This window comes from Perissodus microlepis, chromosome 3, assembly GCF_051167445.1.
Source record: "Perissodus microlepis isolate ML-2025 ecotype Zambia chromosome 3, ASM5116744v1, whole genome shotgun sequence".
Classification (NCBI taxonomy): Eukaryota; Metazoa; Chordata; class Actinopteri; order Cichliformes; family Cichlidae; genus Perissodus; species Perissodus microlepis.
In genome coordinates, this window is record NC_140463.1 from 29,554,534 (window position 1) to 29,576,815 (window position 22,282).

At 38.5% G+C, this 22,282-nt stretch overlaps 1 protein-coding gene across 1 annotated transcript in view; it reads left to right on the forward strand.

Annotated features, from left to right (window-relative positions):
- Positions 1–13,321, forward strand: part of LOC146391042 (alpha-2-macroglobulin-like) — a 29,100-nt gene extending 15,779 nt beyond the window's left edge. The window contains exons 16-37 of the mRNA XM_084923935.1: positions 1,971–2,120; positions 5,083–5,217; positions 5,560–5,650; positions 5,807–5,912; positions 6,101–6,326; positions 7,186–7,312; positions 7,435–7,556; positions 7,646–7,697; positions 8,762–8,845; positions 9,206–9,382; positions 9,469–9,544; positions 9,752–9,908; positions 10,000–10,074; positions 10,672–10,834; positions 10,907–11,094; positions 11,267–11,479; positions 12,122–12,243; positions 12,368–12,458; positions 12,570–12,638; positions 12,723–12,828; positions 12,989–13,030; positions 13,221–13,321. Of these exons, the coding sequence (XP_084780061.1) occupies positions 1,971–2,120; positions 5,083–5,217; positions 5,560–5,650; positions 5,807–5,912; positions 6,101–6,326; positions 7,186–7,312; positions 7,435–7,556; positions 7,646–7,697; positions 8,762–8,845; positions 9,206–9,382; positions 9,469–9,544; positions 9,752–9,908; positions 10,000–10,074; positions 10,672–10,834; positions 10,907–11,094; positions 11,267–11,479; positions 12,122–12,243; positions 12,368–12,458; positions 12,570–12,638; positions 12,723–12,828; positions 12,989–13,030; positions 13,221–13,225 (2,577 nt within the window). The 3' untranslated portion in view covers positions 13,226–13,321. The remainder of the gene's footprint in view (positions 1–1,970; positions 2,121–5,082; positions 5,218–5,559; positions 5,651–5,806; positions 5,913–6,100; positions 6,327–7,185; positions 7,313–7,434; positions 7,557–7,645; positions 7,698–8,761; positions 8,846–9,205; positions 9,383–9,468; positions 9,545–9,751; positions 9,909–9,999; positions 10,075–10,671; positions 10,835–10,906; positions 11,095–11,266; positions 11,480–12,121; positions 12,244–12,367; positions 12,459–12,569; positions 12,639–12,722; positions 12,829–12,988; positions 13,031–13,220) is intronic.
- The last annotated feature ends 8,961 nt before the right edge of the window (positions 13,322–22,282 follow it).

Genomic DNA, 22,282 nt, shown 5'->3' on the forward strand with positions numbered 1-22,282 from the left:
GGGTCTTGTCCTTCTTAGTGATGAAGAAAAAGCCATCACCTACCAGGGAAGAGGATGGGCAGATGATGGGACTCTCGAATATACTTATCCATGGCTTCTCTCTCTGGCTTGGACAAGTTGTCAGGTTGGCTGGTTGATGGTGCAATCATAGGGCCTGTGGAGTGGAAGTGCCTTATGTTTACGGAATACTTCCTGGAGGTCATGATACTCCTTGGGGACTGAGGACAGATCTGGTGGTGAAGGTTCGGCAGGTGATTATTGAGGCAGTTAGCAAGGCAAAAAAGGCTCCAGCTAGTAATTTGTGTAACCATTCAATATGGGGATTATGTTTCTTTAGACAAGGGTAGCCAAGGACAGTCACCAGAAGTAATTAGGGAGACTGGTCTGGTTTGATGAGTAATATGGGAAAAAATCTGATTGTTTAAAACTGTGGCTAGAATGGGAGGATCAGGTAGAACAGAGGCAAGTGCAATTACATAGCCAGCTACGTAGCCTTTTCTCTCTCTCAGGCGATCCTGAGAGAGAGGGAGGAGGAAATAAACCAAATCCTTGAACGATGCGGGCTCATCATGAGAAGCTAACTCATAAATATTCCCAGGAGCACATGATCAGGCCAACCCACCTTGGCAGCTGCCATGCAGAAATCGATGACAAACTTAGCTATGTTACATCTAACTTGACTTCAAGCTCCAAGCTACGCTGCCCTCAGAGATGGGGTGGGCAAAGGTCTTTTAAGCTTCCCTTGAAACTCATCATAAGAGCAGGATGAAAAGGAATGTGATGACAAACACGCCTCAACCCATACCAATGCTTTACCCCTCAGCTTGCCTACCACTTACGAGAGCTCAGAGGTGTTGTCAGGGATGGAGTGTGGTGATTGAGAAAACATAAGAGCATTGCAACAGGAAACCCTTACAGCAACCCTGTACCCTGGTGAATGGCTCAGGCTGAGAAGTGCTAATGGCAGGTAAAGATGGGGCAGATCCTATGGAAGCGGGGAAAGGAGTGGAAGTGTGCGTGGAAGTGGTTTGGCTGGGAGTGAAACTGAGCTGAGCTTCTAATAGTGAGGCAATGATTTTCACTTGAGTGTCACCAATAGATTTGCATTGTATTTCTAGGAATTGGACTGACTGTTGATAATTACCTAGTATTGAACCCTACTTCGAGATCGCTGCCTGTATTGGCTCTTCTGGGTCCATTTTTCATTGGGCCAATTGTACTGTCACAAGGGCCTGGAGGTTAGTACATGGATGAGGACCCAAGAGCCGATTCAAGCATGGGAAACAGCGATAAGGTTTTCACAGGTTTTATTTGCTTAAACACATGAGTAAATAGTGTCACGAAGGAGGGATAGTTGGCAGGGAACCGAATGTAGCAAAACTGAACAGAGGGAGAGCATGGTTAGAGAAAAGGCAAGGGAAGCTTGTCTGGAGAGGTGACTAATACTGAAATAGAGTCTTACTTGGCAGGTTTGAATCGCTGGGTGTGCGTCTAGAATGGTGAGCTAGTGAGAGGGTTCCGACCTTTCTTTTCTAGAGAGCCAAGAGAGAAGGTGGCAGGAGGACAGGCGGAAGCGGTAGAAGGATTAATCCTGAGTGGCGGATGTGCAACAGAAAATGCTCCTTTAACAAGGAGAATGATAAGGCCTGTTACCAACGTGAGGTTAGCTCGAAAACAGGTGGAGAAGAGGTGGGGGACCCTGGTCTTAAATGCTATCTCACTGATTGCAGTGAGGATGAGGGGAGCAGATCAGGTGAGATGACGAGGACGCCACCCCAGGGTAGATACTGGGCAACACAAGAAAAACAGAGGAAAAAACACTCGAGCTCACCCAGACTATGACACAGTGATTATCAAACCTGAACTCCAAAAACTACATAAAAGCTAGTGAATGGTTTCTGTGTGATATAGGCTTGAACTTTTGTTCTTTTAGAACCATTAAAGTTTAGATGGTGTAATGTCTGTGTTAGGTTTCATTGGAGTTCACACCTTCTTCAACTGTCCCAGGAGAAAAAACCAACATGGAGGTGACGGCGCTTCCACACTCTTTGTGTGGTTTAAGTGCCATTGACAAGAGTGTCCTCATCAAAGAGCCTGAGAATATTCTGGATGCAGATAAGGTAAGTGTGGTATCAACCACCTTATACATCCTTCACTCTCAGGCTACGTCCACACTAGCCCGGATAGATTGGAAAACGGCATTTTCATCTGAAAATGCACCGCGTCCACACTAGCGTTTTCAGTCGTTTTCACAGTTGCGCGTCCACATTGAAATGGATGAAAACGCTTACGTTCCAGTCCTGCGCATGCACAAAAGCGAGTGAGAGTTAAAGAATTTGAAGAAAAGCTATCTGGAGCATGTACAAACTGATATTCATCTTTTTTAGGGCTGTCAAAATTGAGAGCAATCAAAACAACCGCTGTATAATGCACTTCGCTATCTTTGTTTATTTGGTCACATGACTGCATCACATGACTAAAATACTTCATTTTTTTAGAAAGTCTGCATTTTTGTGTGTCCACACTGCGACAGGACAGCTGTGTTTTTAAATGTATGCGTTTTTGAGAGCGTTTTCAAAATGCTGCATTTTTCCTTGAGGAAAGCGCAGCGTTTCAGTGTGGACGGGGGGCCAAAACAGAGAGAAAACAATGCGTTTTCAAACGAAAACACATTAGTGTGGAGTAGCCTCAGTCTCTTCTAGTGTCATAAGTAGCAGACATTATATGAAGGCAACATGGATCTTAATTTGTGGGGAAGTTCAGAGACAGAGATTCTCCTGCATCTGAAGAGCCAATCAAAACTGAATGAGATCAACTATGAGGTTCACAACTGTTTAACCTGTCTCATGGCAGTTCCTTGCTGTGTAACCATAGCATCTATTCAGTATACTGGTGTGTTGAACCAAGACCTGTGTATAACTTTAAGCATGGTTGGTATAAGTTAAACTTTCAGGTGAACAAAAAAGTCTTTAAAATCTTACTTTTGATAAATAACCACGTGGAGGTGTTTGCAACTTGCACAGCCTAGTTGTAAATCTTGCTTCTAGATGGGCTTTTTTGGTCATTTAGAGGTTTTGTTCTCTACCTATTTTTCTCTATTTGTTTTCTTTTTTGTATAATACTGCATAAAACTGTATAAAACAACTATTAATACAGTTCAACACTTATTCTGTTATAAAGCATCCTGAGACAGTGATTAAAACATTTATTTGGCTACCTGTCATAAAAAGGGGAAAAAAGATAAATATTTTGGAACACTGTCAAATAACAAACTGAATTCACATTTTTATACCCAGATTTCAGCTGGCAAACTCAACTTAAAATGCTTTTTTCTGTTCAGAAATTCAAGTATATAACGGTAATTTTAAATGTATTTTCAGAGATAACAATAGTATTTATATTTTAGCATTAAAAATATTTTGATTAAAGAGCTTGTTCATACTGGTATATTAACCATTACTGTCATGGTCCTGGGACTGTGACCCAGTGTTTATGTGTTTTTGGGTTTTATTAATATTGTTATATTTAGTGTCATTCATGGTTCTGGTTCTCTTAGTTGTTTTCTGCTTAGAACTTAGAAGAACTTAGAATTTTTTTATCGTCATTGTGCAGCTGTTGCACGGCAAAATTAGGTAGCAAGACCACAAAGGTGCAAAAGTACAGAAAACAATATTCAAAGAAGAAAAACAATATAAGTTCAGCAATATTAGTACACTATATGCACGGTGTATGAGGTACAGAAACCTTTTGGGGTTATGTACAAGGGCAATAATATAATATAATAAATAAATAACAGTGGAACGGCTGTGGTCATTAAGGATGGGGTGGTAATTGCACATTTGCTAGAATATTGCACAGGGGCCAAAATATTGCTCAGAAAAAGGAAACACCAAAATATTGCATAGGGAATGGCAACAACAGAGTCAAAAGCAGCGACAGAATGAAGTCTGTTCACACTCTTAATTTGCATTAATGGTTCTGACAGCCCACGGGTAGAAGCTGTTCTTTAGTCTGCTGGTTTTGCATCTGATGGATCTGAACCAGGATGTTGAAGAGGTGGTGGTTAGGATGGAGGTGGTCTTTTAAGATAGCCCTGGCTCTGGAGAGAGTCCAGGGGGGTGAGTGGTCAGCCGATCACCTTCTCTGCAGTTCTGGTGACCCTCTGGAGTCTCTTCTTATCGGCTATTGTGCAACAAGCGTACCACACGAAGATGGCGTGGACCAGCACACTCTCGATTGTGGCTCGATAGAAGGACACTAGTAGAAGGACACTTATGTTATATTTATAGTTTCTTGCCTTTAATTTTCTTATTCTGTGTTTTCCCTGTGTTCCACGTCTCTCACTTAGTTACTCTTTTCTTCGTGATCTGTGTTCTCTCTCTGTTCCCCCAGTCAGTTATGTCCCCATGTCTATTTCTCCCCCAGTCACAGCTTTAATCCTGCGTGTCTTAGTGTTCGTCTCCATGTTTGTTGTGCTTCCTGTTTTATTTTGACAGTCTCTTGCTTCCCCTGTCCTGTTATGTCTGATTAGTTCCTGATGTGTGTCTGATATGTTCCCCAGCTGCTTCGACTTCCCTGATCATCCTGCTGTGTGTTATAATTTGAGTTTCCCTTTGTCACTTGTCGGTTTCTCTGTTTGCCACTCACGTTTCTGGTCTTGGTTTTAATGACTTAGGGCTTCACGTTCCATGTTATTTTTCTTCACATCCAGGTACTTAGTGGTTGTTTTTTTCCCCCAGTTTAGGTCTTGTTAGTTTCATCTCTATCTCCATTTGCTTTTTGTTTGTTATTTGTACAGCCAAGAATAAAAGGCTCATGTTTGTTAAAAATTCAATTCTGTCTCCGTAGTCTGCATTTGGGTCCACTCTCTCTCTTCTCCACACAGTCCTGAGAATTACAGAACCATAAAAATTGATTTTGGTAATTACCAATCCTGTTCATTTAGGACAGCTGTGGTGTAAACCTTACATTGAATAGTGATCTGATCATTTGTAAATACTACATATGTGGTTCATATAAGTACAGATCTTTAATCTGATTTTCTCAATTGTTTGAACTTCTTTGAACCATTTTTTTTCTTAGATATTTAACTTGCTGCCTGTCATGAAAGCATCTTATTTCCCATATCGGCTACGAGAACCAAGAAAATGCTTGAAAGTGAGAACAAGAAGATATTGTTCACCTAAAGGAGATAATGAAGCCTACATTGCTTTTCAGGTAATATATAAATATTTTCCATGAGCATGTGTTGTGTGTTTCACTGGATCCATGGATCCAGCTTCTTGATGTTGGCCTTGCACTTTGACTGTTTCAAATGTTCCACATAAGGTGAGTCTTAATAGTTGCATAAATAAATAATATTCTACTGCACTATGCAATATATGACAAACAATAGTCCTTCTCTGCAGCACTGGTGAACTTGGTATAGTTACAACAGCATTCCATCTGCAGATTTTGCATCCAGCTAACAGTAAAACTCCAGAGCATATCAGCTGATGATAAATATAATGCTTTTCATGGCTTTAGCTGCAATTAACTCTGTGATGTTTGTGTGTTTAGAGAGTAGGATTAAAGGTGGCAACAAACCTGCTGCTCGAAATTCCTTCATGTCTGAGTTTCATGGGAAGAGAATACCAGTTCATGCCCTTAGGTGATATTTTTGTTTTGATTTGCTTTGCAAATTCCAAATCATAAAAAAGTTCCCAAAATCAAAGCAGTGTGTTACACCTTCTTATAGATTCTGATTAAGTATTTATTTTTCATTCTTTTTTTTTTTCTCCTTTTTTTTATGATTCTAAATTACAAGCGGGTTCAAGTTACTCTGGAGGATCTTTAGGTCCATCAGAAGGGCCGATGAAAACTGTCCGTGCTTTCTTCCCCGAGACTTGGATTTGGGACCTGGTGGAAGTTGGGTATGTCTTAGTTTTTGGAGATCGATCTATCTATCTATCTATCTATCTGTCTATCTGTCTGTCTGTCTGTCTTATATATAAAATGTCTATGAACGTGGTGACTGCTACACTGTCATTTGCATGTTTTTGTTGGCTAATCTGTGTAATCACCACCTGACAATGTGCATATTTTGAATCTGCTGATTCAGAGAGTCTGGATCAAAGGACGTGTCCCTCACTGTCCCTGACACCATCACGACCTGGGAGACGGAGGCTTTCTGCTTGTCCTCTCAGGGTTTTGGTTTGGCTCCTCGTCAAGAAGTTGAGGTCTTCCAGCCCTTCTTCCTCGAGCTCACCATGCCCTACTCCATCATCCGTGGGGAGCACTTTGAACTGAAGGCAACTGTCTTCAGCTACCTGACCAGCTGCATCATGGTGATCAATATTTCTATATCAAAAATTACAAATGTCAACAAATGTTAGCATGCTGATAGACTTTGCAGATGGTTATGAAGTGGCCCCTGATGCAGGACTCATCAGACAGAATAAAACTCAAAATCTCAGCTTTATTTGACTGGGCAGGATAGGAATTCACTAATTTAATAGAATACATCCACAATGAAGGACGATGCAGTGGGGAATAGAAGGGTGATTAAGGGAAGTGGAGACACGTGGAAACACAGCTGACTTGAATCAAAACTAATAACACAAAGGAAGCAAAAGTCAACATCATACCCATGAGACAAGACACTATCAAAATAAAACAGGAAGTAACAGAGGGACTGCAGAAAAATAGACATATCAACTACATTAGATAAGGAACACAGACAGCCATTGAGACAGAACCCAGAGAGACCAAAAAACACTTTGACACTGATGACCAGGCACAGAGACAAGATAGTGACAGACTGGACAAAAAGGGGAACAAACACGAGTGAACAAGAGGTGAGAACTAAAAATAACACAGAAACACAAGTCTAATCCAGAACTCAAAACTAACTAATAAAAACTCTGAACATCAGTCCAAGGTCTTTCAAACAAATAAATAATTCCAGAGCATAACTAAAAAAAAACTGGGTTGAAGAGCCAGTACCATGACATTAGTGGTGTGCACACTTCCCATCAAGTATCAGGAAGGATATTCAGTGCAAAATTATACCAAATCAAAACATGTGAAGCGACTCTTGGTGAATGAGGCAGTAGCTGAAAGTATTCTGTCCTCACAGAGTAACAAGAAAACACTGAATTCCTCTTTGACTTAGAAACTCAACCCACTGTTTTGTTCTTTGTGCAGGTCACAGTCTTTTCTACGCCTTCCTCAGATTATACCCTCACCCCTCTTTCCGGTGAGCAGTACACATCCTGTTTGTGTGCTAAGGAGCGCAAGTCTGTGAGCTGGACCATGATTCCAACAGTTTTAGGTAAGTTTTTATCCACGCCGGTGTAAATGTCTACAAAATCAGTGAGATTATCTAATTAACAATATTTTAATGTGCAAGACTTTACAGGGTTGAGAAAAATTATGTTTGTTGTCCTTTTTTAGGGGCTGTGAATGTGACCGTGTCTGCTGAGGCAGTGCCATCCCATGTTTCATGTGATAATGAGGTTGTGAGAGTACCAGAGAGAGGCCGCATTGATGTGGTCACAAAATCCTTCATAGTAAAGGTTGGTGCCATTAACACAAGATGAAAAACATTCTGCATATGAAAACTTGTTTTCTCACGAAGGTGAAACTGTAACTTCTTTTTTCTCAGGCTGAGGGGACTGAGATGACAAAGACATCCAACTGGCTGCTTTGTTCAAAAGGTTGGTGTGGTTTATACACCAACCAAATACACGGGGAACACAGCTGACACAAATAAACATGACGCCACAGGGGATGCAAAACTAAACACACCGAACATGGAAACGTGAGACTGTCAAAATAAAACCGGAAACAAAGGAACGCAAGACTGACATACGAGCTTGACACAGGAGTGGGAGAAAGGCAGAGGAGAGAGTGAGCGAGGAAACAAGAGAGGGCGAGAGAGCACAAGAGACAAAGAGGATGAGAGAAAGGGGAACATGGATAAACAAGATGGAATGAAACACAAGGAGGGCAAACAAAACACACACACAGACACACAAACTCACATAAACACAGACACACAGACAGGGACACACATGACAACAACACAAAGTGAGACTAAATGGACAAACAGACTAAACTTAAGACTACTAATGTACCTAAAACATAAACCACAATACACAATAACAAAAACACTGGGTCAAAATGACCCAGAACCATGACAGCTAAATATCCTTTGTCAAGTTGCACCTTGACCACATGCCTTTGGCAGTCATCAACAAACTAATGGTATAATTCTGGCTCGACATTTAGACACAATATCTTGTGTACCCAAGTCTTGTTTTTTAAAGTCATTAAAGATGTGTGCCACGCAGTCATTCCAGTTTTGAGTTTTTGTTGAAGGGTGTTTGTGGGTGTCACACCAAATTTTGCAAATTCCCCACAGGACATTTAGTTGATACAGTATATCTCAACTATATATGAGATATTTATAGTTATATCTCTTATATACACCATGTTACAAACTTGACACGCTTGGTAAGAGTCAGTCTGGAGACATCTGTGTGGAAATATTAGGTCACACTCATAGTACTCTTATTATTATTATTGTTGTTGTTGTTGTTGTTGTTGTTATTGTTTTAATAATATTTTTTGTGCTTATAGGTTTAATTATAGGTGTCTGATTTCTCATATGACCTGTTACAGTTCATGATGCTGTGACCGCCTGCTGATTTGAAACTATTTTGGTACTGACGTTCCGATTAAGCTCCTCTCTGTATGGTGATTGTTTGTCTGTACACAGGAGACACACTGACAGAGGAAACCGAGATACAGCTGCCTGAGAATGTGATTGAAGGATCTGCCCGCACTTTTGTATCAGTCCTGGGTAAACCTATTGATTTTAATCAAATGAGTTTAGATTAATCCAGAAAGAAATATAGCAAGTTTATTTTTTCAATCAATAGTGAATTAATATAAAAGACAAATACAACTGGACTGGCATTGTTTTTGCCTGGTTTTGAAACATGCTTTGAAATGAGACTCCAACAGTTTTGCAGTTTAGAAAATAGTTTAGAAACTACATTCCAATGACAAAGTGCAAAAAAATTGAATTTAGTATATACAGTTTTTTATAACCTGCTGTATTTTTCTAAATATTTAACTTCTTTACTAGTTTTAATCTACTTGAAGTTCAAGTGTTCGAACGTTGTATGTTCTGTCTCAGTGACTGAGTGCCTCTGATCAGGTGACATCCTCGGCCGGGCTCTGAAGAACTTGGATGGACTGCTCCGGATGCCGTATGGATGTGGAGAGCAGAACATGGCTCTTCTAGCCCCCAACATCTACATCCTCCAGTACCTGAAAGGCACACAGCAGCTCACCCCAGCCATCATGGAAAAAGCTGCGAACTTCCTGACCAGTGGTGAGTGTGTTTGTTTCATAGTGGGGCTAAAATCAAAAGTTTATGAATAGAATATCTATTTAAGAGTCATTTTCCTGTTGTTACAGGTTACCAAAGACAGCTGAACTACAAAAGTCATGAAGGCGCATACACCACATTTGGAAGAGGACCAGGAAACACTTGGTGAAAATAATAATTAGCTTAATATTCCATTTGCCTCAGAAACAAAACTGAGCCTGTTGGTGAAATTTACTCCTTAAATCTCCCATCCTATTATCATTTTATTTCTGGAAATGTGGAAAATCAACTCACATTATAATGGTAGAACTGTGACACATTTTGATATAATTTCGAAACATGAGGAAGTTTTTGGTTGCTTTTTTATGTCAGGCTGACTGCTTTTGTGATGAAAAGTTTTGCCAAAGCTCAGTCTTTTGTCTACATTGATCCAAAAATCATTCAAGAGTCTAAGACATGGCTGGAAAATAAACAACAAACAAATGGCTGTTTTAAAAAGTCAGGCAAACTCTTCAACAACAGAATGAAGGTAAGTCTATACTTTAGCTGGACACTAATACTAATTCTGTGTGGAGAGAAATTCTGTCAGCACACAGAAATAACTTGGTTTCACTCATCAGGGTGGTGTGTCTGATGAAGTGACTCTCAGTGCATACATCACTGCTGCTTTCTTGGAAATGAATATATCCCAACATGTGAGTAAATTTGAGTGATGTGATCCCATTTGTACAATGTAAAAAAATACAACACTGACTTGTATATGTTTATTTCATTTTCTTCTTTTGACGTCCATTTTCCCCTCATTTAAGTCGATACTTTCTGTCTTTAGGTGAAAAGGAAATATGTTAAAGCATTATTTCTATTTCCAGTCATGAAAATGGAGTTAAACAAATAATTACATAAAGGAAATGATCAACTTTGGTGATATAAGATAAGATAAGATAAGATAAGAAGAACTTTATTTATCCTGAGGGAAATTCTTTTGTCATACACATGCTCAATGCTGCAAGAGAGACAAAGGAACAGAGGAATAAGATATACAATATATACAATAAGAATAGTAGTATACAGTAATATACAGTAGGATAGTGTAAAATATAATATCAAATAAATCTAACAAAGTTACAATATAACTATATCCTGAAAAATAAATAGCTTAGCTATCAGTGCAGGTGATTCTAAAAAGTGGCATAGTATTGTGCAATTGAATAAAAGAGAGTAGCAGCATATGTCCTGTCCTGGGCAGGGTCAATAGTTTGTCTTCATAGGGCTCTTCTTTTGATGTTTTAAAGGATCCTGTGGTGAATAATAGCTTGGCTTGTCTCAGGGCGTCCATCAATGACCTCACCAACACCTACACTACAGCTCTGCTGGCCTATGTCTTCACCCTGGCAGGAGACACGGAGACCCGCGCTCACCTTTTGCAGCACTTAGACACAGTTGCAGTGAGGGAAGGTGAGTCACCATCTAACAGGAAATCATTCAGGTGTTATTACCATAAGTGTAACTTTTATTGTATGTTTGTAGGAGGTTTCCTGTACTGGTCTCAGACAGCAGCAGAAACATCAGCCTCCCTGTCAGTGGAAATCAGTTCTTATGTGCTGTTGGCCAAACTCAGTGCCTCCACAACTGCTGATGACCTGGGTTATGCCTCTGGCATTATTAGGTGGCTGACTGGCCAGCAGAACTACTATGGAGGCTTCTCCTCCACTCAGGTGCTACACCACCCAAACAGCTTAAATCTCACCTTTGAGTTCATATACACTGGGATAAATAAAAACTAATTTGAGAGAAGCTGAAGTTTTACTTGCTTGTAAAACTGTCCTGTAAAATACAAAATATAAATATATATGTAAGTATGTGTAGTAGCTGTGATTTTGTTTGTAGGACACAGTGGTGGCTCTTCAGGCTCTCGCTCTCTACTCCACTCTGGTGTTCAGTCCTGAGGGTTCAAGCACAGTGACAGTTCAGTCTGCCAGCAGTCAGCTGACATTTGATGTAAATCCGGGCAACAAACTGCTCTACCAGGAGGAGACGATGCAGGGCGTGTCAGGAAAGTACAGCCTGGAGGTGAAGGGCACTGCATGTGTGTCAGTGCAGGTCAGTGACAGTATCCTGGTTGTTCCTTTTTCCAAATAGAGAAGCATAATGAAAAAAAGCTCAAGAGCACAACTCAAAAGTGTGGTTTCACTCAGAAAAGCACATTTGCTTATCCATCGATGTATTTGCTCAAATTATCCAAATTTAGGATGCTATTTTTTTTTTGTTCTTCATCATGGATTTCACTAAGGCCAGATGACATGTATAATATATCCAGGAAGGTGTAGCTACACTGTGTGTATCCTCACCGTTGGATTTGCCTGGAAAATGTCCAGAGGGTAGTGTCATAAAGGCATCCTGCTAACATGCCTGCACCATCTTAGCTGGCATATTTTAAGTAAATAACCAGCAGTTCTATTCCCAGATCCCTTCTCATGTCCAAGCCTTTATCTCAATTTTAAATATTTTGATGAAAGAAGCTCCAAATCAACATGACATTTCTGCCCACAATTAGTGTACATATTATTCTGGCCACAACCACCAAAATAATTTCATAACTGTAATCAATCCCCTAAAATGTGACGACACTATATTTTGAACATAAATGCAAAACATAAACATAAAAACATAAACAGATTTATATTCTTCTTATTATTACTAATATTATAAATTGCAAACGTCTTTTGGTTGACTATTTCGCAGATTTCTGTTCACTACAACATCCCAAGTCCCACTGATGTCACTACTCTCAGCGTGGAGGTCAAATCAGGGGTTGATGCAACAAGTGAATCCAGACGCAAGCTCACTCTGACAATAAAATCCCTGTAAGTATTTAACAGATTAGATATGTGCTAGGGGAATTTTATTTACCACTATGGGATAACTGTTGTAAATGTGGCATCTATGGATACACATCAGTGCAATCACTTTTTAACTGTTCAAACACAGGTACAGTGGAAAAGAGAATACTACCAACATGGTGATCCTGGATATCAAAATGCTCTCTGGATTTATCCCAAATGAAGTGTCTTTAAAGATGGTGGGTTATTGCAGTTGTTAGCTGAATAGAAATGTTGCTACCATGTGTCAGTTTATGATGAGATAAAGGTGATGATAAAATAATAATAAGGAGACTGTTGTCTCCTCACAGCTCAAAGGTGCCCCATTGGTGGATCGTGTTGAACAAACAGAAGATCATGTTCTGGTGTATTTACAGGAGGTGAGAGACAATCACAGTGGGGATACCAGATGATGATGTTTGTATTGTTACAGAGTGTGTCTCCTGTTTTTTAAATCTGTTCAGTTACCAAAGGACATGCCCATGAACTACAGCTTGACAGTCATAGAAGAACTTCGAGTGGAGAACCTGAAACCAGCCATGATCAAAATCTATGACTACTACCAGCCAAGTACAACTCTAACTCACTTCACTGCAACAGCACACTGACACACTTTGCTCCTTAGTGAAGCTGTACAACAAACAGCAGTTAACAGAATTTGAAGGATCAAATTTAAATGTGTTGTAAAAACACAGCCAGTCACATTTTTCCACTTTGTTTTCTCTCTCAGGTGACCAGGCTGAGATTGAATACATTTACCCATCAGCTGCAGGTAACTGTTATAGCAAGAACACCACATTTCACACAAAATTAAATTGAAGTTATTTTTAAAATATTTGTTCAATCTCAACACAATACAGTATTTGACAATACAGTTAAATCAGTACTTTTTTAGGCAGCAATGAAAATGAAATGATTATTTTAACACAATTGCATCCTTACATTTTATTCTTTTTTTGCAGCTTAAAGATGTGCAGTCAGTCCTGAGGTTGTCACTCAAGTTATACTGCTTACATTTTAATAAAGATGTTTTTAAACACACATGTGCCTCCATATGTTTTGTTTCCATCTACAAATAGGTCTTCTGTATAAAAATTTCATCCATCTCAACCTGACTCTAGCATCCTATTCTGTCACGCTAACACTCTGCATGTCTTCTTTCACTACATCCATGAATCTTCTCTGGTCTTTCATTTTTCCATCTGTCTGACAGCTCCATGTTCAACATCCTTTGTCCAGTATGTCCGCTATGTCCACCAACCTGTCTCTCATGTACACAGATATATTCTGCCTCGCTTCTATTCACTTTCATTCCTCTTCTCTCCAGTGCATACTTCCACCTTTCCAGGCTCTCTTCCACCTGCTCCATACTCTCACTACCAATCATAACATCTTGAACCCATCTGTATGTTGATGGCCAAAGGACATACTTGTGGCTTTTGATAATGGCAGCATTGACAGAGTTGCAGAGAAGAGTGTCTCACTGAAGAAATTAGTGTTGTAAGTTGAGAATGTCTATGTTGTGAAATTATTCCTAGTAATGCAGCTTTTAAACAGAAAATGTGATGTTATTATATGACAAATTACTTCATTTCCCTTTTTGTACTATTTATGTACTATTCAGCTTTACCATTGCTTTAAGGAATTTTACCAAATATGTGCATATATTTTAACTTTTTTGTTCTGTGTAAACGGATAAATAGAAATCCAAAGTTTTCAAGGCTGTAGATCCTTTTAAGAAATATGTATCACAAATAAAATATTTACGAATAATTTATAATAGTGTGCTGTTGTCTTTAGGCAAAAAAGTTGCATGAAAGTGTGAAATGAAAAATAGATTTGTTATTTTGAATTAAAATGGTTGCTTTGGTGACAATCAGACTGCAGGCCGCATATCACATTGGAAGTCTGTAATTAAGTTTATTTGTATTCATTTAATCTGAAAAAATAAAATCACGATCAAGTTTTCATCTGCCTGACTTTCACCTCCTGGACACCTCCTTTATTGTAACTGCATCTGGTGCTCTTCAATGGACCATCAATCAAGTAATTAGAGGGAGAGGTGGACCTCTCTTTGGTCAATAACCGATTTTAAGGCCTGTCCTGACCAGCTGCTTTACAGGCCGGCATCACTTTGTATCAGCAGTGATCAGTGTTGCTGGTCCCTTTGCATTGCTACTACATTCACCTGTTTGTTCCACTTGAAACATTGCACTTTGAGATATTTTTGGGATATTTTGAGAGACACCATCGACCGGAACCAAATTGTTTTGAAAGTATGTGCAATTTTTGTTTTCTTTTTAAACAAGCACAACATAATAACACATTTTTTTCTTACACTCAATTTTGCAATAGAAACTTTGTTCATTTTATGTATGTGTAATCATGTATCTTTAATATATAAAATATGTAATCTTTTATTTGTGTATTTTGTAGTTATTGCATAAAAATGAGTCACATGTAGCAGTGATAAGCACAAATGGCTGAAAGAAATGTTCGATGGAAAAAGAAAAAAGATGTTGTTCTCTTAATCTTTAAGTTTCTAAGTCACCAATGTTTAGATAAGAAAATGCTAAGGGGAGACTAGCAGCCCTGACCGAAGTCCGCATATAAAACAAGACAACGCCCAATTTTCACCCCTGTTTCAGTCTTTTTAAAAATGACATTCAGAGCTTTTTCCCAATTTGCTTTCAGTGAATTTTCATGATGGTAATAACCTGGGGCATATGGGGGGCAGACAGCAATGTAAAGCGGGCACCTGGTGGCAATGGAAGTGAGAAAGTTGCTCTGGAATAGGGCTGCCACAAATGATTATTTTGATAGTCGACTAGTCACCGATTATTTTTGCGATTAGTCAACTAATCAGATCATCATCCATTGGGTATAAAACGTACAGCTTATTGCACCAGCATGCATCTGCCCTTATATAACTATCATTAGCTTACAGCTTGAAGTGTTTAAGGTACGTGCTAACTAAAAATAAAGACAAGATGATTGTTTATTAAACTTTTAATAAAATTTGCGGATTGTCTCGGTGGAGTTTAATAAACTCAGCCGTCTGATCTTTGCTCCGTAAAATATAACAGGACACTGGAGTGAATTCTCCACCAGCTCACACTTCTGTTTAATCAATTTTCTTTTTGGCATTTATTCAGCTGTGTGAAAACTATAACCGATTTACTGAGGAACAAATAAAACACTGAACCCACAAAAATATATTTTGTGGGTTATCTTTTATTTTCTTTCTCAACTTCTAAAATTTTGACGTAAGGAGGCAGGACGTTTGCTTAAGGGAGCATTGTCCCCTCTTATCTTTTCCAGCAGGGTAAGAATTAACCTGATTGGCATGGTGGTATGTAGCATTTTAAACTTGTTGCGCAAACTACCTATTACTCTCTCGACATGAATTCTTAGGTGGGCAATAGCTCTAGTTTTTTCAATGTCCTTGGCATCAGGTGGATTGTTTTCATTTATTTTATTTCTTTGTCTCTGAAACAATCAAGCACAGCCTCACAGATGTATTTTCTGCTATTGCTAATGGGCTCAGCCAAGCCAGGGAGACGATACAAGCTCAGGACCTAGCTGACTTATGAGCCGTTTATTGTGGCTGAAAACAAGAGTACACAAACAAAGCAAATGTGAGCAGGGTAAAAACTAAACTAGAACCTAAACTGGGAAACTATGATAACTGTGACAAAAAACATGAACATGACTAAGAACAGGTGCATGCAGTAAACTATGAGAATGAACATGGAAGATGAGCATGACTAAATAAAGTGTCAAATGATCTACTGAGCAGTGTTTTGTCTTCTATCGGATGCCTCTGAGGAATCAAAAGAACTCAGTGAAGTGTTGATATTTAACAAAACACACGGGGAAACAGCTGACACAAATGAACATAACAATGTCACAGGGGAAGAGTAAAACTAACTAATCTCCACAGCTGGATTCCAGGTCTGCAGAGCAGCAGTGAGTGAGAAATAATTTTTTCATACTCCTGGGTTAGGAAATTCAGAGACTGCTCTTTCCAGGAACAATTGTTCTGACTCTATGGATTTAAAAGACTGCCTTGTGCACCTTCCGGACCTGGATTAACCCGGACTGTCTTTCCTTTTTTTTTTGTCAGACATTGAAGTAGTGTTTGTGACACTAAATTGTCTCCCACTAAAGCTAAATTATGTGTTTCCCAGTGCTCCGCAGCTGCGTTTTGTGTACCTCAGTTGATTCATTCTGAGACTTTGCATGATGATGTGTTTTGTACTTCCCTGGATGTTTGAAAAATATTTGAAGATGGATATGCTTGCTGAAAGGGCTGAAAATACGGACAAAACACAAACTGTATTCTCAGTTTTTGAATCTGCTAAGGATGATTGTTTTGTTGATGAGTTTACCTCTGAGGTTGTAAAAACCTTTGCTATTAGTCAGTCCTGTGTCTTGTGACCCAATGTTTGTGTTTTTGGCTTAAGTTATATTCCTTGAATTATTGTTTTCTGTTTTTGTTGTAATTATTATTTCTGGTTTCTAGGTTTTCTGTTCTGTTTCTGTACCTTCCCTGTGTTCATGTCCTGTTGCTTTTGTGCTTCATGTTTCCTCTGTTTCCAGGTCTGTCGTGTTTCCACGTCTCAGTGTCTAGTCTGCGTCTATATGAATGTCCTGTTTCCTGTTTCCTGTTTCAGTTTCGTCTCCTGTGTTCAGTGTTGTGAGTTTTGCTTTTCCCTCTCTTGTCACCTCTGATTAGTCCCAGCTGTGTTTCCACCTGTTCCCCATTCTCTCGTTATCCTACCTCTGTATTTCAGTCCTTGGCCTTCCCCAGCTTGTCGCGGCATGCCTTCACCATGCTGTGTGATTTCTTTTTTTTTTCTCCCCCCCTCCTTGCTCCTCATAACAGCAAACCATGACAAAGATCTTGCCCCTTCAAAATCAGCATATTTATTGTCATGTCAGTGATATCTGTGTTTGAAATGATGTATTTAACGTCTGTCTGGTGTCAAGATATATATATATATATATATATATATATATATATATATATATATATATGTATATATATATATATATGTATATATATATGTATATACATATATATATACATATATATATGTATATATATATATATATATATATGTATATATATATATATATATATATGTGTGTGTGTGTGTATATATATATATATATATATATATATATATATACACATATACACACACATATATTTCTCTCTCTCTCTCTCTCTCTCTCTCTCTCTCTCTCTCTATATATATATATATATATATATATATATATATATATATATATATACACATATACACACACATATATTTCTCTCTCTCTCTCTCTCTCTCTCTCTCTCTCTCTCTATATATATATATATATATATATATATATATATATATATATATATATATATATATATATGTGTGTGTGTGTGTGTGTGATATATATTGCTACTGGAGATGTCCCATGATGCATTGCATGTTTCTTCTTCACTCATCTTTTTCACTCTCTATGTGTTTATAAACTATTGTTATTTAATCATTAATTATAATTTCTGGCTCTTCCACAGTCTGTCTTTTCCCCCCTCTCTTCCGCCCTTAAACATACAACCAGTCATGTCAGATGGCTGCTCCTCCCTGAGCCTGGTTCTGCTGAAAGGTTTCATCCTGTTATAAAGGGAGTTTTTCCCTCCCACTCTTGGTTACGCTCTCAGTGCTTGCTCATAAGGGTTGTCTGATTGTTGGGGGTTACTGTGTATCTCTGTGTTATTATTTTTACCTTGCAATATAAAGTTTTGACTGTTTTGATATGGTGCTATATATTAATAAAATTGGATTGAATTGAAAAGCTGCGATTTTCTGTTGAACAACATTTTGTTTTTCCTGATAAAAGGAATCTTCTTATCTAACTTACTTTTAACTGAACAGCCAATCAAATAGTCACTCTGTAGGAAGAACTGGACAAGTAATTATTTGCTCAACTGCACAACATTAAACAGTACATAAATCGATCTTCAAAAGTCTTTGTGCTTAAATTCTTGAACTTAAATTTAAAGAGAAAAAGAAAACTGGATGCTCATGACAATATAAGTGTAACTTTGTGTAACTACTTCTGCCACTGTACAGTCTGTCTGCTTATTCAGCAGAGTGAGATGAAAATAGAAGAGACAGATTTTCCCACCCTTTGTACTGAATAGGAAAAAATATATTTAAAGAGGCTTAGATCACTGTTGATGTTGAGACAATTCAACATATAAATTATGTAAGAAGTGTGGTCACTTCTGGTCTTTCTGTCAATTTACACCTAAAATATGAGCATTTCAACAATGTTATTCTAACCATATGTGGAAAATCCATGTCATTCTTTCTTAATGCATAATAAACTAAGCTTACTTTAATTGGAGTCTAAAGATTGGCTTCTGAGCTTTAGAAGCTGAATAAATATGAATGTTGCAAAAACGTATTTTTACTCAATGATTATCTTTCATTTAGATTATTGTTTGACGTCCTGGTCACTTGCTTGTCCAACAACCCTTAAAATTATTGAAAATATTTATAAAAGAAGTTTAAAATTACTTGACAAAAAATCTACTTCCTATCACCACTGTCATGTGTTAAAAAAACATAAATTATCGAACTTCAATAATTTAGTGAAATGTAAAAGAGTGTGCTTAATATATAAAGTATTACACTCCCTTGCTCCACCACCACTAATGGAGTTCATTAGGCGTAAAGAAAGCTTAGACAGGCTCACTCGAGCCACAACCCGCTGAGACTTGTTTATACCCCACAGACAGACAGCATTTGGGCAGAACGTCCTCTCTGTCCAGGATGGCCATTGGTGGAACAATCTTCCTCAATTCATTAGAGAATGCTCTACATTCACCTTGTTTAAGGCACAGGTTAAAAATTGGTTATGGACAAATCAAGTGTGTGATCATGTATAAGTTGTATAGTTTTAATGTTTTACTTGGGAATAGAATGGTTTGTATGTGTGAGTTTGGTGATGGAGTTCTTATTATGTATGAATTATGAACTTTTCATGAATTATTATGTCCATTTTTAATATGTTTTTGGGCAACAGATGGAAATTAGCCTTTGGCTATAATCTGGTATGTTTACATTCATGTAAATTCTTATTTTACATGTATGTTCATTAACATGCACTGTCCCAAATAAAATTTATAAAATTTATTAATTTATTAGAGATTTGTAGATTAGATGAAGACAAATTATGTAAGTGTAAACAGACATTCATGTGAAAATTGTCATGGTCTGACAGACCCGCTGGGTTGCCTGCTCGTTGTGTCGATGTTTGTATTTCGCTCTCTCGCTTTCTCTCTCTCTTAACGGGTTTGCTTACCTCCAAGTTGAGACAAGTACTACCGAAAACGTTCCCGCGCTGAAACCTGCCGCACCTGCAGTTGATCGCAGCTGTGGCTTATTATCTGCCATCTTTGGGGCCGTCTACTTAACGGTGTGATCAGGCTTCAGTCGGCGCTGGATCATTGTGTGAAACTCGGTAGTATTGCTCGGACGTGTTATTAGTGATTGTGTTGTATGTGTGTTTTGTCACTAGGAGTCACGGGAGCTGTATTACCACTAAGGAAGCTGTTTGGGATGGAGTCACTGCGTGTGTGTTTTCACTTCACGACCACAAGCACTGCCAGGACACAATTCTCTGCCGTTTTATAACATTATCATTTGCTTATGTCATGTCAGTCAAAATGAACTCTACTTTTGGATGCTGAATAATAAATAAAACTAATAGTCTTCATTTCATTGCTTGAGTCATTGCATACAAAATTGTTGAATTAAGGGGGAAGAGGGAGAAGACGCCAAATACATAGGCAGATCCCTAATGAACTTAGGGCAACACTTGTTGACCATGTTGTCAATTACGGCCTCACAATGGATGAGGCTGGTCGGAGGGTGCAACCAAATGTTGGAACAACCACTGTGAATTCAATCATTCAAACATTTTGTATGGGGAACAGGTATGTATAGTATTGGACAGTAATCCAACATCTCATAATATCTCATGTTTAGTGTACATTACTTTTACTGTAATCTGCACCACAAAGGATTGAAAGACAACCTTGCAGAGGTGGAAGAGGGCCCCTTTTTACCCCGCAGCAAGACGAAGCCATTTGTGCAATGGTGATTGCAAACAATGCAATAAAGTTGAAAGAAATTAAAAGCGCTGTCATAGAGGATAATGGTGTAGTTGGCAATATTGGATCTGTGTCAATTGCAACAATTGAAGGAGTGCTCAAGAGAAAAGAAATGCGCATGAAACAACTGTACAAAGTGCCATTTGAACAGAACAGTGAAAGAGTGAAGGAGATCCGTCACCAGTATGTACAGGTAAAACATGTCTTCTTTGTATACTCTAATCTTCAGCGCTGTAAACTGTTTTACTTTGTGTAGTTTCATGCAGTAGACTAGCAATTCTGTATATATATCCACAGAACATACAAAATGCATTATGTTACACAGGAAAAGTTGTTACATTTCTCTCTCTCCATCTCTCTCTCTAAAGCGTGTACTGGAGCTGGAAGCCAGGGAACCACTGCACACATTCATATACATTGATGATGGTTTCAATCTGGCCAAAGGCGTGGAAGAAATCGCATTGGACAGAGAGTAACTACTGATGTCCCAGGCCAGCATGGAGGGACTGTTACAATGTGTGCATCCTCACCCATATTCCCCTTTCTGGTCCATACAATACACAACATCTCCTGACTCTTTTAGACACACTTTACAGGGACATAGTCCCTGAGAGTGAGAGGGGTGGAAGCCCTCACTCAACAAGTATGTTGTTGTGTGGGATAATGTCCGTTTTCACCACTCACATCTGGTCAGACTGGTTTGCAGGACATGACAGAATGCTGGTTGAATATATCCCTCCCTAACCCCCGTTCCTAGCCAATCCAGGAGATACTTTCCTTGCTGCATTGGAAGGGATGATATCCGTTGTGATTTAGATGAAAATATGTGGCCAGACAGACAGGAACGTCTGGATGTGCCAGAATGATTTACGTATGTTCAGTTACAATATGTACTGTTATATTGTTCACATTTGTGCACAGCTCCACCAAAAGGGGTCAAGAGCATTTGCAATTTGTTCAGAGGAAGGAGAAATTGCTACTATGATGTGCACAAATGACTAAATGTTGTGGAGGTTGCACTAATGGTTTTGAGAATTTTCATTCTGATCTGAGTAAGCACCAAAGCAACTAAGAACAACTGTAATACAGTATATCAATGAAAAAATAATTGTAAATTCAGACACATGAGATTGTGCTAAAAAGAATGATACCAAGCAAGGCAAGGAAACAAAGACAATTTGATGGTGAAATACAAATGTAAAATCAAAAGTAGTCAAAAATGGCCGATTATATTTTAGACGTCAGAGGGTTAACCCAACAAATCATGAAAAATTAGGTTTAAATTTTTGTTCATTACAGTGCAGATTTCTGATATTTTGTGTGAAATTAGGCGTGTAGCAATTAGATTCTCCATGTTGTGTAGCTTTCTGTATTTTATAGTTATTGGGCTACATAAATAAAATCAAAATCACATTTTTTGCTTAGTTGAAATGTTTAATTATGTGGGCTAGAGAAAATAATTAAGTTATAGACTTTATTTATAGAAAACATGTATACATACTGCATTTGAATAATTTTAACCATATGTAACACCTGCATATGTGTTTTTTTTAAAGGCTTTGATTTTGCCACCTCATTTGATTTCCATGCCACCCTAGGAAAATTTCTCTAGATCCACCCCTGGTTCAATACTGACATCTAGTGGGTTTCCTGTGGAGGCCTCAGGCTGGTGACCTGCTCAGGGTCTTCCTGCCTCTGGCCATATGGCTAGGATTGGCTCCAGCTCCCATGCAGATGGATGGATGGTCGGGTTCTTGTGAAATATTTTTTTTGTTGTTTCAGATTTCTTGAAAAGTTTCTATCACATCAGATAAACTATACAATCCAAAGTCCAAACTCTAATTTGCTGTCAGC